The sequence below is a fragment of the Falco peregrinus genome, chromosome 12, assembly GCF_023634155.1.
Source record: "Falco peregrinus isolate bFalPer1 chromosome 12, bFalPer1.pri, whole genome shotgun sequence".
Lineage (NCBI taxonomy): Eukaryota > Metazoa > Chordata > Aves > Falconiformes > Falconidae > Falco > Falco peregrinus.
This window is the reverse complement of record NC_073732.1, coordinates 826,115-841,558: the sequence shown is the minus strand read 5'-3', so window position 1 is coordinate 841,558 and position 15,444 is coordinate 826,115. Positions and strand designations below refer to the sequence as shown.

Below are 15,444 nucleotides of genomic sequence, written 5' to 3'. Positions count from 1 at the left end.
TGTGGGGATCACCCAAGTGCCAGGTTTGTCTGGGTTTTTTGGGCAAGGCTGTCCCACAATCACGGGCCTCTGTATGTGCAACTGTCCCGCAGGTCAAAGCCAATCTCCCTGTTATATCCTGTCATGTCCCTTCTTTCCAAGCTCCCTTGTGCATCCTCCAAGTGCCCATCGTCCTCATCAGTGCACTCCACGGTGGGTGATACACACTGTTCCACCCTTCAGCTGTGCCGTCCCCATTGCCACCTGTTCCGACCACCCAGAGCAGGGCAGCCTTCCCAGCACAACGGCCTTGCAAAGGAGCAATTAATCCTCATGAAGGATCTTTCTAGATGCCAGGCTCAGCTGTCAGTTACAGTGTGGGCGTGTTTCTTCCCAGACCTGGGCAGGCATCTCAGCCACCCAAGGACCCTGCTTCACCTCTCTGCTGCGGGCCAGCCAAGCCAAAGGGATCACCAGCTTTGTAGCCACACAACACCTGCGCACAGCAACCTCCGCAGGAATAATTAGAAAAATTAGCAAAGCTCCGTCACAGGCTGTGCAAGGCAGCCCCCAGGCCAGGCATGCTGGAGCCCAGGATGCAAGCTAAGGATGCAGCACTGCTGCTGCCCAGCGATGGCCAGTGCCATGCCCTCTGCTTGTTCCCAGGGCACAGTTACACTCTGTCCAGGTAGGGATCCAGTTTTCCAGGTGGAGCAGGTCCCTCTGCTTCCCTGGCTCAGCAGGAGGGCAGAACCTGTCATGAGTGGGGTCCTGGCAATGGGAACGTGCTTGCAGAGGTCCCCCATTGCTCAATGGTTTTGGAGACGCAACCCCTTAGTGCTGGGAGCAGACCAATGGAAGTGCTTAGGTAGCCCCAAAGGGATTATATTGGTCCCAGTCCCCAGGGCAGGATGGGACCTGGAGCCCATCGCAGCCTGGTATGGGTAAAGGCAGCTCTGACAGCTGCCCCCATACATTGCTTGTTCTTAAACAAAGCTCCCACAGGACACCCCATTTCTTTGGTTGGCAGGGGCACCACAGCCCCTCCAAGCCAGCATACCCAGTAAGGCACAGGGCACAACCAGGATCTTTATCAACATTTTCACTTCTCTTTACAGGGCTCCATGCCTTGTTTCCCATGTGCACAGGGCAGTTTGTGCAAGGAGCTCCATTGTGCAAAACACAGGACATTGGGGATTTCTTTAAAGCATCATCCCCCAGCCACACACAGATGCTGTCACCGCCTCCCACAGGTCCTGACTGGCAGCCCCAGGATGCAGCCCCTGCCCAGCCAGTGCAACAGACTGGGACAGAAGATAAGGAGAGCACCCATGAGAGCCTGGCAACCCAACCTTACTCTTTCAGCCCTCGTGCCAGTGCTGCAGCCTAGTTCACACTAACAGGAGCCCAGGTTACAAACCAGGTACTTACTCAGCATTGGCAGTCATTGTCTTTGCTCCTACCACCTGAAGCTGAGTATCTTCTGGTAGCTGCCAGAGACAGCCTAGATGAAACATCACCGCAAGTCTTGCATCTCTCACCATCCTGGTAAAAGCCAGCCAGATTCTGGCAGCCAGCACACAGCTCAGGTGGCAGCAGCAAGGTTTCACAGCTGGTTTAGTTTCAAAAATTCTGCTTCAGCAGCTTGTGTCCAAGGGCCATAAGCCCAGCAAGGCAACTTGAGCATTTTGTGCAAGCCCACAGAAATGCCACCAACTGCAGCCCAGAACAGGTCACCTGACCTGGCAGAATGCAATAGCCAGCTTTTCTTAGACAAAACTATCAAGGTAGATTTATTGCTTGCATGTAAGGCTCCTTCATACTGTAAAGGCAATTTTGATCAAGTATAGGACTGCAACGAGAGAAGTCAGCTCCCATCCTCCTTCCCCCACTCCCAGGTCCCTTACACAGGTTTTAGTCTGTGCCCAGCACTGCCAGGGGCCCCCAGGACACCCCACTTAGACATGGGCTCTCAGGGGTGCTACAGGACACAGGCCAAGCTCTTGCAGAAGGACCCAGCTTCTTAGAAAGCAGCATTACTCCCAACACCCAGATTTTCCTGATAACTGAACATCTCCATGAACAGACCCCTCCTTTCAAGCATAGCACAAGTTCAAGGCAGTCTTGGTTCTACCTCCATCAGAGCCTGACGAGCCAGGGCCACATGACAGTGACAACTCCATCAGCCATCACTGCCAAACCGTATCTGGTATGGAAGCAAAATTAAACTCTTACAGATAGGACAGTAATCAAATCAATTTAATATATAGTCAACATATTGTAAATGCATCTGAACCCTACGCTATTGCTATCAGCCATGGCCATCAAGCCCAGGGGACCACCCTTCTAGAAAGGCACAGAGAGGTAGGAGAGTTGGGTCATTTCCCTAGATTAGTTGCAAGTGAGAATGTGCACATGGGACCTTCTTCTGGAGGCCAGAGATAACCAGAAACTTGTGCTTTTTGAAAGGAATGCTAATGTGCTGGGACAAGTACAGGCACTTGGAGTAACAGCCAAGGCCTCCTGCTGACCAGTAAGGCAAGAAACCTCTTGCTGGCTTTTACCTATACTAAAATAATCAAAAAAAGATAAAAAGAAAAACAGGGGACAAAAAAGCCTGGCTGTGTGTGTGAAGGGTATTTGGTGAGGCAGGAGCAAGAGAGATGGATTAGGTTGCTTTTGCCCTTGGCCAGGGACAAGGGCTATTTGCATTGGACTCTGTTACCACCCCAGGGGTGAGTGAGAAGAAATGTGTCATCCTCCAGTAATGGCGCCACATTTTCCTGCACCAGAGCAAGAGCAAAGTTCTGGAGCAAACAGCACCTGGAGCAGGGACAGTGGTGTCACCATACATTTGGCTCATCTGCTGTGGCAGCTGAAGTGGAAAGTGGCACCGCGGTCATCTCCTTGTGGCAGGGGAAGCAGAGTCCTGTGGCTCTGTGGGAAGGCACCATTCACTGGGGTGGGCAGGTCTGGAGTTGTTAATTCTCAAATTTTGCATAAGGGTTCTCTTCCTTGAACAGGCCTAGAAGAGAAGAGAGATTCATTCAGACAGCAGCTGCCATACCAGTCATGGCCAGCAAGAAAGCTAATTCTTGCTAACAACTCTGTCATTTGTGCTTCATCCAGCCTCCTGTCCCACAGCCCTTCCAAAAGACCTGCTACCACTTGAGCTGCACATGCCATCAGCACCATTGCACTCTCCTCTGCACAAGAGGAGAGATTCATTAAGAAGCTCAACCTGATGGCAAACTCCTCTCTCAGGCAGTCATATAAAGTCCAGGTAAAGCAGCATAACTGATCTTTCTGAGCAGCCCTTCTGCATGCTGATTCTGTTGGACTGGACTTGAAACAGAGACCCCAGACCCAAATTAAAACTGCTCCCCTGTTGCTAAACCCACAGGCTGGGAGAGAGCAAGGCAGGGTATGGGGCTGACTTGTGGGCCTGTGACAAGCCCCTGTGCCACTCTGTTGGCTGCTTTCCAGCCCCAGCCCAACACTTTAGAGGTGGAACAGACAGAAAGGATGAGATTGCAAACTCTGAGGTCACACTGCAGCAAGACAGAGCCCCGTTGTGGAAAGACAGCCCTGGAGCACAGCTCTTCCACTTCCATGAGCAGGTACCTCCCCCACCAACAGCTCCTTTAGGCACAGCTTTGCCTGCTCTTCCTCCCTCAAGAGAAGCCAGCCCAGCCAGAGGCCCCTGGATCTCCTGCCCAACACAGAGCAGCAGCAGGCAACAGCTGCAGGCACAGAAGAGTCTCCAGCTTTCCCTACAGTCCCCCACAAAGCCAGAGACCACCACACTCAGCGTGTAGGAGCCTGACTGCTCCCTGCTCCATGGCCACCCTGGGAGAGCCCCCAGCAGCCCCATCGGGCAGGCAGAAGAGACCTCTCCACCAGTTCCATGCAACTGGCTGCTCCCTGCTTCCTACCAGGCTGCTGTCCCCAACCTGCTCTGGGGCAGTGGGACTCACCCGAGGGACAGTCCAGCCCCAGGAGGGAGGCTGGGCATCCCAGCAGCAGGGGATTGAGCCACCTCCCCAGGATCTGCTGCTGGCTCAGACAACTGGCTCTGCAGTCAGGTGGTGCCTGCTCTGTGCTTCTGCAGCCGTCAGCCCCCTGCTCCCACCTGGCCCCCTGCCCCGGGCTGCTGGCTCCCCAGCCACTCGCTGACCGGGGCTGCTGGAGGGCTGTGCCTGAAGGGCAGCAGCATTACAGCTGCTGCCACATCTACCAGCCTTTGCTTCTCCCCTCCAGTCAAGCCCCAGCAGCTTCTCCCACGTGGTGAGTTCAGAGGACACAGGTTCCAGGGAGCATTAAACACTCCCTCTTTCCTGCCCAAGAGGAGCAGCAGTAGTGTGGGTTAACACACCATGACCCAAGCATCTCTACACTTGCTGCCAGAGGGCAAGAGAGCAATTCACTGAGATTAAGGAAGCGGAGACTGCTTTCTCTTTGCTGGCCAGGTCTCCTTTGCAGCTGCAACCACAGCAGGGAACACAGTTACTGAGGCTGCTCCATCTCAAGCTCAGTTTGAATTGCTCATCTCAGCACTGTACCGTATTTTCTTCGGATTTCATCGTGCCGTGATTTCATCTCTGCTCTCCTGCAAGAAGCAAACACAAAAACCACCAGCCAGTGACTGGCAATACAAAATCAAGCCAGAGGAGCTACAGCTCCTTCCTTCTTCCCAACCTAAGGAGCTCTAGGCTGCCAGGTTTGCTCAGTGCCCCTGCCACCCACCTTCCAACCTCCTAAAGGCACTGGGGACCACCAGAGCCCATGCACATCAGCAGTCCTCAAGGAGTCAGATACACAACACTGTTATGGTGGTGCACCCACAATTTGTCCCAGAAAGACACTGCTCATGAGGTTCACGTTTGAGCTAGGGCTGAAGCAGCCACTGGCTGCGTGCATTGAGCCCTGTGTGCCTCTAGGCATCATGTTTGATGATACAGACAGGAGCCAAATTGTTCTGCAGCCTGAAGCAGTGTGGCTTGCTCACAGGGGAGCGAGGGCTGGGGGGCAAGCTCACCTCTCCTCCTGCCGCACCCGCCTCTTCTCCCGCTCCCTGGCCGCTCTCTCATCATCCTTGTCTGGCCTGACAGACAGAAAAGCCCATTAGTGACACTTACCACTCAGGTCTGCAACAGCACATGGTTGCATCAAAGCTACTCCAAGAAAACGGGGTACCCCTCCAATACTTGCTTTTTGCTCTTTTTCTTACAACAGCAGCAGCAGCAGACCCCCAACATGATAAGGATTGTTCCTCCCACCACAGACATCGCAATGATCAGGGCTTCAAAGTTCACTAAAGGATGTGACAAAACAAATTTAGCACATAAACACACAGCTGTCTGGATTTACAGTTTTTACAAGCATAAGCTACTGTCACCAGCAGCTTCAGTCACTGGGCTGGAGACATGCGTAACCACCTCAGAAAGCAAGATGGACATCATTATCTATAGGTACACCAAGCACTAGCACCAGCACGTACACACCGAGCAGATATAGCTGCTTAACTACAGCACTTATTTACTGGCTATGAAGACATGCAAGAACAAATGCACCGAGGTCAGACCCCTCTGGCAGAAACAGAAGCAAAGTTGTCTTAATCACTAATCCAGGTGAACAGTAACCCATCAAGGGGAAAAAACCCTGCAGGCTGCAGTGCTGAGAAGCAACCTCTGACAAAGAAGCTGCAGCTGGCACTGGAGCTGCTGCCCACAGGAGCTGGCCTCAGAAGTCATCCAAGATGAAACGACAGTGGACTGGAGGCACTTATGGGCGTCTGGAGCTCTTGGACAACAAGCAGAGCAAGACAAGATGTGTTGTGATTTATCAGCTCAGGGCCAGCAGCGTGGCTGAAGCAGCTGAAGGTGGAGGGCTGCTTCATGCACACCACCACCACATCTCCCCAGGGCTTGGGGGATCTGCTCGCCCATGCACAGCGCAAAACCTGCCAGGATGTGGTGGTGAAGCAGCAGCCTTGAGCCCTGGCCCCAGGGATGCAGTCATCCTACTCAGCTTCTGTAGTGACAGCAGTAGAGACACTGGCCAAAATGGACATATCTAGACATCACCTGAAATCTTTTGCCACAAAGAGGAATTTCTTCCAAGTATGATTCAGACTGTTCAGCGACTTGGGCCTCTAGAAGTATTTGTTTACAAGCTGCTTCGCGAACAGCGGCCAAGTTGCAGAAATCCTAGAGCACCCAAGCCTGCTCAGAGCACTTCCAACCCCCACTTCTCCATGCATCTCAGACCGTAAGCCCAGTGGAAAACCTAAGCACCACACATCGTGTATCTCAGGATATTTCAGAAGATGCCTGCCTGTCCCCTTGCTGCAGGGACTCAGCTGCAGCAATCTTACTGGGGTGCTCCAGGCTGAGCTGACTCCACCACTGAACTTGCTTTCAAAGCTTTCTTCTCCCAGTGGAGAGCTTCATTGCTGCCACCTGCGCCCCCGACTCTCAAATCATACTGCATCCCTACCCAGGTTACTGTGGCATGCACCATGCAAGGAATGTGGTTCCAACTGCAGACCACTGCCATGGCCTAGAAGGTCACCAGTGAGCCCAGAACTCAGCAAGCCACCAGCCTGCAGACGCTTGTGTTTGTCCCCACAGGTGGGCTCGTGCAGCCTCTCCAGCAGCCACCCTGCAGCAGGGAGGTCAGCAAGTCTATGTTCCCAGTAAGGCTTTGAAAAAGTCTGAATTTGAGACCTGACGGTCCATGGCACTGTCTTGCTTCAGAGCAACATGAAGCTTTTGTGAGTCCACCGCAGCACAGCCAGCAGTCACACAGGGGACAGCCCAAAAGCCAAAGACTAGGAGTCAGCCCAGTGGGGGTAGCTCAGAAGGGAGTTTCTCCACTAGCACATGTCTGTACTGGTGCCTCTGAAACCCTGGCTTTCAGGGTGAGCCTGGGGGCTCAGATCACCCCTTCCCGGACAGGGGTCTGTGGCAGAGCACCGGGCACTCCTCCACCTGATGATAATGTCACACACACTAAAAACACAGACTTGTTTAAGAGCTAATCCCCCACAGGACTAATCTCCTCTGAAGCGAGTTTTGCAAGCAAAGGAATGTGTTCTTCTGTAATTAAAGTTTTTGTGAAGCTGCTCACAGAAAAACTTGTATTTCAAGGTCTTGCACAAGTTTCAGAAAAGCACACTGTGGCGCTCACAAAGAGCAGATTCTTCCTCCACAAGGTATCACAGCAGCTTTAACTGTCCTGTGGGTAGAGAAGAGAGCCCTGCCTCAAGCACAATAGGTGACATAGGACCACAATTCAACTCCAAGCCCCCCACCAAGGGGATAGGTGAGATAAACCAGCTTGCTTCCTAGCTGCCCCAGCCCCTAGAAGCTGGGTCCTGTCCGAGCAGGAGCATGCACCAAGCTTGGTCTAAACAGATGCTAATTTCTCCAGAAACACACCAGAAAACAGAGCACCAAGGAGTAAAGTCAGCCAACAGTCAGTGTCAGCCAGAAAACGCTCCCAGAGGTGACCCGGCTGCAGGCAAGCCAGCTGCAGCACAGCTTGCACAGGGCTAGTTTCGGAAGAGGGCATTTCTCAGGCGGGTGAGAGCTGAGCAGGACTGTGGGATGCTCAGCACTAGAAGCCCATGCAGCCCCCTAGGTAAGTCACCTCACTTCTGATTCCAAGAGGCCCCGTGAATTTTGAGAGCCCGCCTGGGTCCACAGCTGCACTGCTAAACATGAAAAGCCAGAAGCAGTGCAAGGAGCGACGCACGGGGCGCAGCAGATCCTGGTGAGCACGCTTTGAGCGCCGGGAAGGGCTGCGCAGGCAGCTACCCACAGAGCACCTTCGGCTCTTGTGCCTAGGTGCTAGCCATGTCGGAAGCCTTCCTTCACACCAAAACATGAAGAACATATTTAGAGTCGCTAAAGCCCCACTGGTCCTTCTTGCCAGAAGGCAGGAAACTGCTCACACTCTGCTTTCTCACCCACGCTTCAGGAAGTTTACAGAGCCCTGATTGACTTCAGCCTGTCAGTGCTACACCAGCAGCGAGAAAGGGAGGGAAGGGAAACCTCCCGTTACCACTAGTGCAAGCAGCAGCCCGTGCCATTTAGCAGCAAGCACTAAAGGCAGCCATCACTCGAGCATCATCCACTTACCCCAGCAGACTCCCCAGTGCGCAGAGCGGAGCTCACAGAGGTCAGCTGGGGGGAGGACTCTTCGGACGGGGTACTCCACACACCTCCCACTACTGGCACACCATAGGCACTGGAACACAGGAATCAGGCAGCATAGCTTTACTGGTGCATGGCTGTGCTGCCAGTTAGCCATGCTCTGCTTTGTTAGCCACAGTGACAGGGCCACTGACACCTGCTCACGAGAGCCAGGCACCACCCCTCAGCAACAGGTAACAGTTGTGTTCAGTCAGCACAGGCTGCATCAGGCTTGCCCGCACCTGGGGAGAGGAGTGCACATTTCTAGAGCAAGTGAAAGTGCTGAGCGCCCTTCTCCTGGCTTGCATGATGGTAGTAATAACCAAATCCTTTGTGTTTATTCCACGCAGCATTTTGGGGACAATAAGAAAGCCTTTGAAACAAGCCACTCAGAGCTGATGAGCAGGAGAGGTTTGTGTGTGCCTTCACCAGTCTCTCCTAGCCAGACTACCTGCAGCAGCTCTGCACCCTCCTTTCCTGGTGGCTCCAACCCCCAACACCAGTGTTTGGCTGTGTTTGGTCAAACTGGTTCTGGCTACATCAGCTGCAAGATCTGACTCAAGTTCAAGTTTGCTGATATCAGAGATAAGGTCATTGGTAGTTGGCAGCACACAGGTACATGTCCTGCATCCACCATCTACCCACTGCCACAACACCCACACACTGGTGGGGAGGCAGTTTGACCAGCCAGTCCAGCCCACTCTGCTCCTTCTACATGCACCTCCCCTGACAGTGTCTCCCACCCGTGAGGAGGGGCTCAGCAATTCCATTACTCACCTCAAAAAGCACACAACAAAACCCCAGGGTTTCCAGCAACCTCTTCCCAGAGCACTGAGTCATGGCTGGCTGCTCACCAGCATGGGCCGGTGGCATTTGCAGCATGCTCAGGATAAGGGCAGGGGAGCAGCCCCTCTTCCAGGAGGGAAACTGCTCCCTAACAGCCCTGCAAAGCCCACGCTACATTTTCAGGCATCATGAGAGGTTGGGAGTTATACTGCTGATACTTACGGTGACATTTTTCAGACACTCTTCACAGCTCCTGTTTGTATACTGGTGACAATCTACAGGAAAGAAAAAAAAAAAAGACATCTCAGTACTTTGAGGACTTCTCAGTGGTTTAAAACTTGAGGTTCCTCAGAGCCTGCTGCCTTGCGGGCTGCAGGAGGCAATCGCTCCCCTCTGACCAGCAGCAATGCAGCATAATGGTGCTGCAAGAGCTGCCAGCTTCAAGACACACTCCGTGTCACAGTGGGAGGCCTAAATGCAAATGGAAGTCATCTGCCTTGCCCATGCTGACCCAAAGCCCTGAGCTGTTGAGTTCTTTTCCCTGGGTCTTATTTTCCCTAAAAGCCTGAGCATCTGCTGTGGCCAGCAGGCAGCAGGACAGCTGGGGTCAGTCCAGAGGGACCCTCCAAGGATAACAGGCACTGGGTAGGCAGAACAGTCCCATAGCACTGGATGACAGAGCAGCCTAAGCAAACAAGCCCCAGACAAGGAAGTTACCACAAGGAAAAGCAGAAGCAGAGAAGCACGAGGGGTGGGGGGGGTGGACAGGCACAGCTACAGTCCCCACAGGAGCGTGTACCCTCCTGCTGCACATGAGGGGCCATACACTGCCCCAGCCAATTCATCCAAACCCTCCTTCAGCAGGAAACGCTCTAGCTGATGGAAGTGGCACCACAGCCAAAATCTGCACCCTTGTTCAGGACCTGTTCCCAAGCCCATCTGGCAGAGAAAGACCCCTGCTCTATAGGCAGGGGTGGCTCTCTGCACCAGTGCTACCACAGACGACAGCATCCCCAGGGGAAGCAGGTAGCTGGGAACAGGGAACAGATCAGGTCTGAACAAGGGACCAGGTGGCCCTGTCCAGATGCCTTCCTGGGCTTGCCTGCAGCTGCCAGCAGTACTAGCTCTTCAGGAAAGTCTTCCTATAGGATACTCACCTGCTATTTCACCGGTATGCTCCCCTAGATCCTCAGGGATGGTGGTTTTTGAGTCCTTGAGGATCAGCCATTTAAACCGCACCCCTGCCCACAGGGTCTAAGCATCAGCCTGTCTTGACTGTGGTTTAAAAAAACCAACCAAACAAAACACCACAAACCAATTTGCTTGACTACTCAGTAACTGGTGGAAGAAGGATCACTGCTTCACAGTACCTTAATCAGGAAAAAAATCCATCCCAGAGGTGCTTGTTTTCAATACGAGCAGCAAAGCTGCATTTTCTCTCTCCAGCTGGCAGGAACCCTCAGCTGTGACCCACTGTCAACAGTCACATGCTCTGTGCAGCCCTCCAAACAACTGGGCGATTTATTAACATAGCTCAGATAAGGGTGTTTACACACTGCCCAGAGAGGCCAAGACTGCAGATTTCAAACACTCTAGGAATCCGAGTCTTCCCCATTTCTCCAGTGGAGGCTGAAAAAGCATCACAGCGCCTGTGCTGCTCCCAAAGCCATGTGCTTACCAGGAGTCCTGAAACTGCCCTCTCACATCACGGGAGGCCATCGACAGGCAGAAGGGGAGCCTGTGATTTTAACTGGGCTTGCTACTTGATGCTTTCCTCCGGGTGTCCTCTCTCCTGGCACCCCTGGCTGGCATTCACTCTCTGAGCTGTTAGGTCAAAGCCACACTCTCACAGCTGTATGGGATGGGGCAATTTCCAGGACCTTGCAGCCCTCCAGGACTGGGGTTTTATCCAAACGCCCAATCTCAGTGGACCAACCCACTCACACAGGATGGCACGGGAAGCATTGCAGTCCTTTGGGGCAGAGGTGGAAGAGCAGCTCTTGGGGTGGTAGAAGCCTCCCAGATGATACTTTTGCCACTTGGCAACAGAAGTGAAGCGAATGGCTTGGGGTGGAAGGAAGACAGCAAAGCACGTGCTGGTCCTCACCCTCCCCCCAAGCAGAGCTGCCGTGCAGCCATCAGAGGGCTGGTCACCACGTCAAGAGCTGCTCGCCCAGCGGGGCAGGCGGGCTCCCCGGGACACCCCGAAGGGGATGGTCCCCACCCTGTACTAGAGCTTCTGCTCTACCTGGCACGGCCCTCGCGGAGCTGTGCTGCACCCTCCGTCCAGCAAGGGGGCACAGCCGCCCCCCACCCTCCCCCATGGCACCCGGGGCTCACCCAGCCCTGAGGCGGGACCCCCTCCCAAGCGCCGCTGGTGCCAGGGCAGGCGCCCAGCCCCCCCCCCGCCCCCCCCCCGAGCCATTAGCATCACCGCACGCAGTCACATCGCAGCGGCCGCCGGGCATGTGGCGAGCACAAGTTCTGCTGCAGCCGCACACCTGAACGCTGGGGATCCGCACCGCGCAGGATCGCGCCCTGCGGGGCTCCGGGCAGGGACGGGACCTGCCCTCCCGGCTCCCACGGCCCGTCCCCGTCCCGAGTGGGCGGCCACGTCGGAGCAGGAGCGCAGCGCACAGGCCGGCAGCCGGCGCCCCCCGCCCCGCAGCAGCGGGCTCCGGGGTAACGGCACGGCCGTGACCGCCGCGCGGGGAGCGCCCGGTGCCGGTGCCCCTGCCCCACACCCGCGGCCCCGGGGGCAGCTCCCCGCGGGGCTCGGATCCCCGCTCCCGGGGGGGCCTGGGCGGCGAGGGCAGCCCACCCTTACCTCCTGCCATGTCCTGCGCGGCGGCGGGCAGCAGGGCCAGGGCCAGGGCCAGGGCCAGGGCCAGGGCCAAGGTCAGCGCCGGGGCAGCGCAGAGGCGGAGCGCCAGGGCCATGGCGGAGCCGGGCGGGGTGGCCGCCGCCGCTGCCTATGTAGGGCCGAGCGCGGGGGCGGGCCGGGGGCGGCCCCTCCGGGGGCCGCACGGAGCGGGAGCCGCCGCCCGCCCGGCTTTACCCCCGCAAAGCGGGCGGAGAGCCCCCCGGGGCGGCCGGAGCACGCCGGGGCGGGGGAGCCGCCCCCCGCGCAGCCCCGGACCCGGCCGCAGGGGGGGGCCAGACCCCCGCGCAGGAGGAGCGGGCGGCTGCGGGGGCGGCTGCCCCCTCGCAAAGCGCCCCCGGGTTGTGTTGTGCCAGCCCGAACCGCGGAGCCTCCTCCCGCCCCGGTGCGGACCGACCCCCGAGGGTCCCCCGGGCCCCTTCCTGCACTGCTGCGTCCGTCTTTATACCGTGAAAGTGCTTTAACTCTGTTGGTACATGTATTAGTTCACATGATGCAAGGTGATGAGATAGTGGAATTTTACTGGAGACTTTGGTATCGTTCGTGCTTAATTAAAACAACCGAAAGAGCGGCCCGGCCCTGGAACAAAGGGTTGTGCTGCTGGGAAGCTCAGGGCTGTCCATGAAGGAGAAACAGCTTTATCCCTGGGACAGCCACGCTAACGCCGCCCCCCAGCCCCTCTGGCACGTCTTTGAAACCCTCCCAGCATCATCCGGTGTCACAGGTCCCCACCGCCAGCAAGACCGACTGCAGGGACACTGGATCAACAGGCGAGTGGCAAGAATGCTGCAGAAACAGAGCGGCTTTGCAAAGTTCTGCTGCAATTAGCGATTGGTAGCGTGGGTGTTGGTGATTAGCCAAGCCGTGTTGTACCCGAACACTGGAAGGGTGTAAGAACCCTGTGTAAAACCACACTTGGGTGCCCTGGTTTGGCTGGGACACCTCATGCGTGTGAATAACCACTTACCCTTGTAGTTCTCTGCTTTGCATCCCAGCCTCTCGCCTCAGTCAGCACAGGCCAGGTGTAAGTTTCTGTGACTCGTGGTGCTGGGGTCTCTCTCCTGGTCAAAGCAAGAAGCCCACTGGCCTCAAGCCCACGTGTTCAACGTTCAAGATGTGAGAAGTTGCAGCACTACATACAGGGATTTTTGTATGCTGTAGGTCTAGAACATCGCTGAGTGCTTTTCTTTGTTGGAGCCAAAGAGCTCCATGTTCTTTGATTCATGCCCAGCAATCCAGACAAGATTCCCAAAAGGAATGAGTTTCCAGCTGTCACTGTGAGGACGGTTGTGACACTGCAGGTGTAGGGCTGCTCTGAGTTCTGGTTTTACCCCCGATCCCTTGGGAACAGAATAAGGGTATCACTACATGCATGTGGGCTTCTTGGCAGCAGCAGAGCAAAACTGCTGTTCCTACACCCATCTCAGCTTCCAATCCCGCGCCTAGGCCCCCACGGGTACCGCAAGGTGCTGTATCCGCACTGGCAGCTGCTTCCCTGCTCTGCAGTGATGGTGAAGCCAGCGTCCCTCGAAGCTGGGTGCGCATCGGGCTGCAGCACAAAGGCACGCTCAGGCCAGGCTAATTGAGAGCAAGACCAAGATTTTTCCCCAGAGGGAGTCACGCCCTGACACCATCACCCCATACCTGTCACACTCCTGAAGCACACCGTGCTTGCCTTGAGGTGTGGCAGCAGCAGGCAGCCTGGCACAGGCAGCGGGGCAGGAAGACAGGAGGTACCCCCACACCAGCACCACGACCAGGCGCACCCTTGGGATCCCGTGGAGGAACTAAGCACCACACGGATGTTTTTCTGTAGGAAAGCTGGCTGAGTTGTTCATGGTTGACTGATTTCAGCCATGTGGCAGGTGTGGGGAAGCACGAAGGACCCCATGGGTGGGAGGCAGGAGGCTGTGCCAGAGCTGAGTGTGGGTGCCAGGGGCAGAGCTCTGGGCTGGCAAATAACTGACTCCTCAGCGTGTAGGCATCTTGGGGAGAAGGAAGAAAATGTGTTTTGGATTGCCCTAAAGTAAATTAAGAAGTCAACTAATATTTTTCAGCAAAATGGAAAGTGAAACTTAAGGAAAGTGATCCCATGGCTTGAGCAGGCAGCATCGCTGGCCACCCCTGGCACCGCCACCTTCATCATGGAGCTCATCATCTGCTCAGAAAGATTCACTCCCCCTGTTGTGTTCCTGGTGTCCTTGAGAGCCAGATGGGCTGGCCGCTGGTGACAGAGCTCCCGTGGACTGGGAGAGTAAATAGCTGATAGCATTAGGTTGGCCGAACCATGGGATGTATGGGCTGAGCTGTGGGAGGTGCGTGATGTGGAGGAGGGAGCGAATGGGCCTCTCTTGATTTTGCCACTGCAGGCGAGCGCGCTGACACCAGCAGCCGCCTCTTGTAGGTGGTTCAGATTTTGGCAGCTCCTTGGGAGAAACACGGGGCTCTTTGCACGTAGCAAGGACTTGGGGGTTGCCAAAAAGACACGGAACCTGTGTGTTTGTTCCTCCAAAAGCAGCTGGTGCTTGAGGCTGGGCAGGCATGGGGATTGCTCCAGCATTAGCAGGCCCTGGGGGGGCTCTCCCTGAAGCCACCTCCTCAGCTGGAGGCAAATCTTTCACACTTGCTGAGCGATGCGCTGATGCCGAAGCCGCTGCCGGCCGGCTTGGGCAGCAGGAGGAAGTGCCTACTGAACCATTTCTGTCTGCAAAGTGCCTCATTCGTTTGTCCCGGGTTCATTCATGAAGCAACACTTGGGCTACGGAGCATTCAGGCGACATGGGCAGGAACCCAAAGCGAGTGGCCACGGGTGGGTACCCCAGGCGGTGAGAGCAGGCAGGGTGCCAACGGGCAAGCCGGGGGAGACGAAAATGCTGCTGTAACCCCGCCAGCCTTTCCGCTCCCTCTCCTTATTTGTCTCTGAAGGGTATTTTCAAACCCTTCAAGATGGCCTCAAGTGGTTTCCAAGGTGACGGTGCTAAAGTCATCACTGCCATGGAAACCCTTTCTTTGGCATAATATAAATATTTCCCTTGAAGGAGGCTGGATGAGTGGGCGATGTGCTATTTTCTAGCACTCCCTGGCTGCAACAGGACAATCTCCAGGAGCTGGGGAGGATAAAATTAGCTTGCCATGCCAGCCGGCAATAGAAGGAAGTGGTTGCCAGTGTTTCAGTGCAAAACCTGGGCTTGTTTGTGTCAACAGGCACCAAATGAAAAAGGTTGTAGGGAGAAAAAGGGAAAAAAGAGTGGGGGAAAAAAGTAAGGTAGAAAACAGCGGCATTTTCTTGTCCTTCTTCTAGGTTTTCCCTTTAGTCCCAACTCCACATCCCCTCCGGTCAGCGTGGGCAGACGGGGGTCCTGGAGCACCCTCTGTGCTGGGCCAAAGGCAGCTGAACCTGAGCCAGCCTCTCCCGGGGGCACGGGCATGGCCACGGTGCTTCATGCTGCTTTTAATTGCCTCCTTTCTGTCTCATCAACTCACCAACACCTTGAGCCTGGGGAGAGGTGCCTGCCTGCAGCCCTGAGCATTAGTGGTGGAGCAGGAACCCCCAGAACAGCCTCTGTGCTGCAGCGTCCCCTAAAGTGGGGCTGCCCACAA

The 15,444-nt window shown here is 55.6% G+C and overlaps 1 protein-coding gene across 1 annotated transcript; it reads right to left on the bottom strand.

Annotated features, from left to right (window-relative positions):
- Nucleotides 1–2,217: 2,217 nt before the first annotated feature.
- On the bottom strand, nucleotides 2,218–12,093 carry PTTG1IP (PTTG1 interacting protein). The gene is made up of 7 exons (XM_055817481.1): nucleotides 11,791–12,093; nucleotides 9,186–9,238; nucleotides 8,124–8,232; nucleotides 5,191–5,293; nucleotides 5,018–5,083; nucleotides 4,542–4,588; nucleotides 2,218–3,004 (listed from the first exon to the last, which is right to left on the bottom strand). The coding sequence occupies exons 1-7, from the start codon at nucleotides 11,900–11,902 to the stop codon at nucleotides 2,961–2,963; spliced, it is 534 nt and encodes a 177-aa protein (XP_055673456.1). The 5' UTR covers nucleotides 11,903–12,093; the 3' UTR covers nucleotides 2,218–2,960.
- Nucleotides 12,094–15,444: the final 3,351 nt, after the last annotated feature.

What these genes read in the sequence shown, in the direction of transcription:
- PTTG1IP (XM_055817481.1), bottom strand. Translation starts at nt 11,902, where the DNA reads ATGGCCCTGGCGCTCCGCCTCTGCGCTGCCCCGGCGCTGACCTTGGCC. An exon ending in CGCGCAGGACATGGCAGGAG is followed by an intron (nt 9,239 to 11,790) that starts GTAAGGGTGGGC and finishes TCTTTCCTGTAG; the next exon opens with ATTGTCACCAGTATACAAAC. An exon ending in AGTGTCTGAAAAATGTCACC is followed by an intron (nt 8,233 to 9,185) that starts GTAAGTATCAGC and finishes CCTGTGTTCCAG; the next exon opens with TGCCTATGGTGTGCCAGTAG.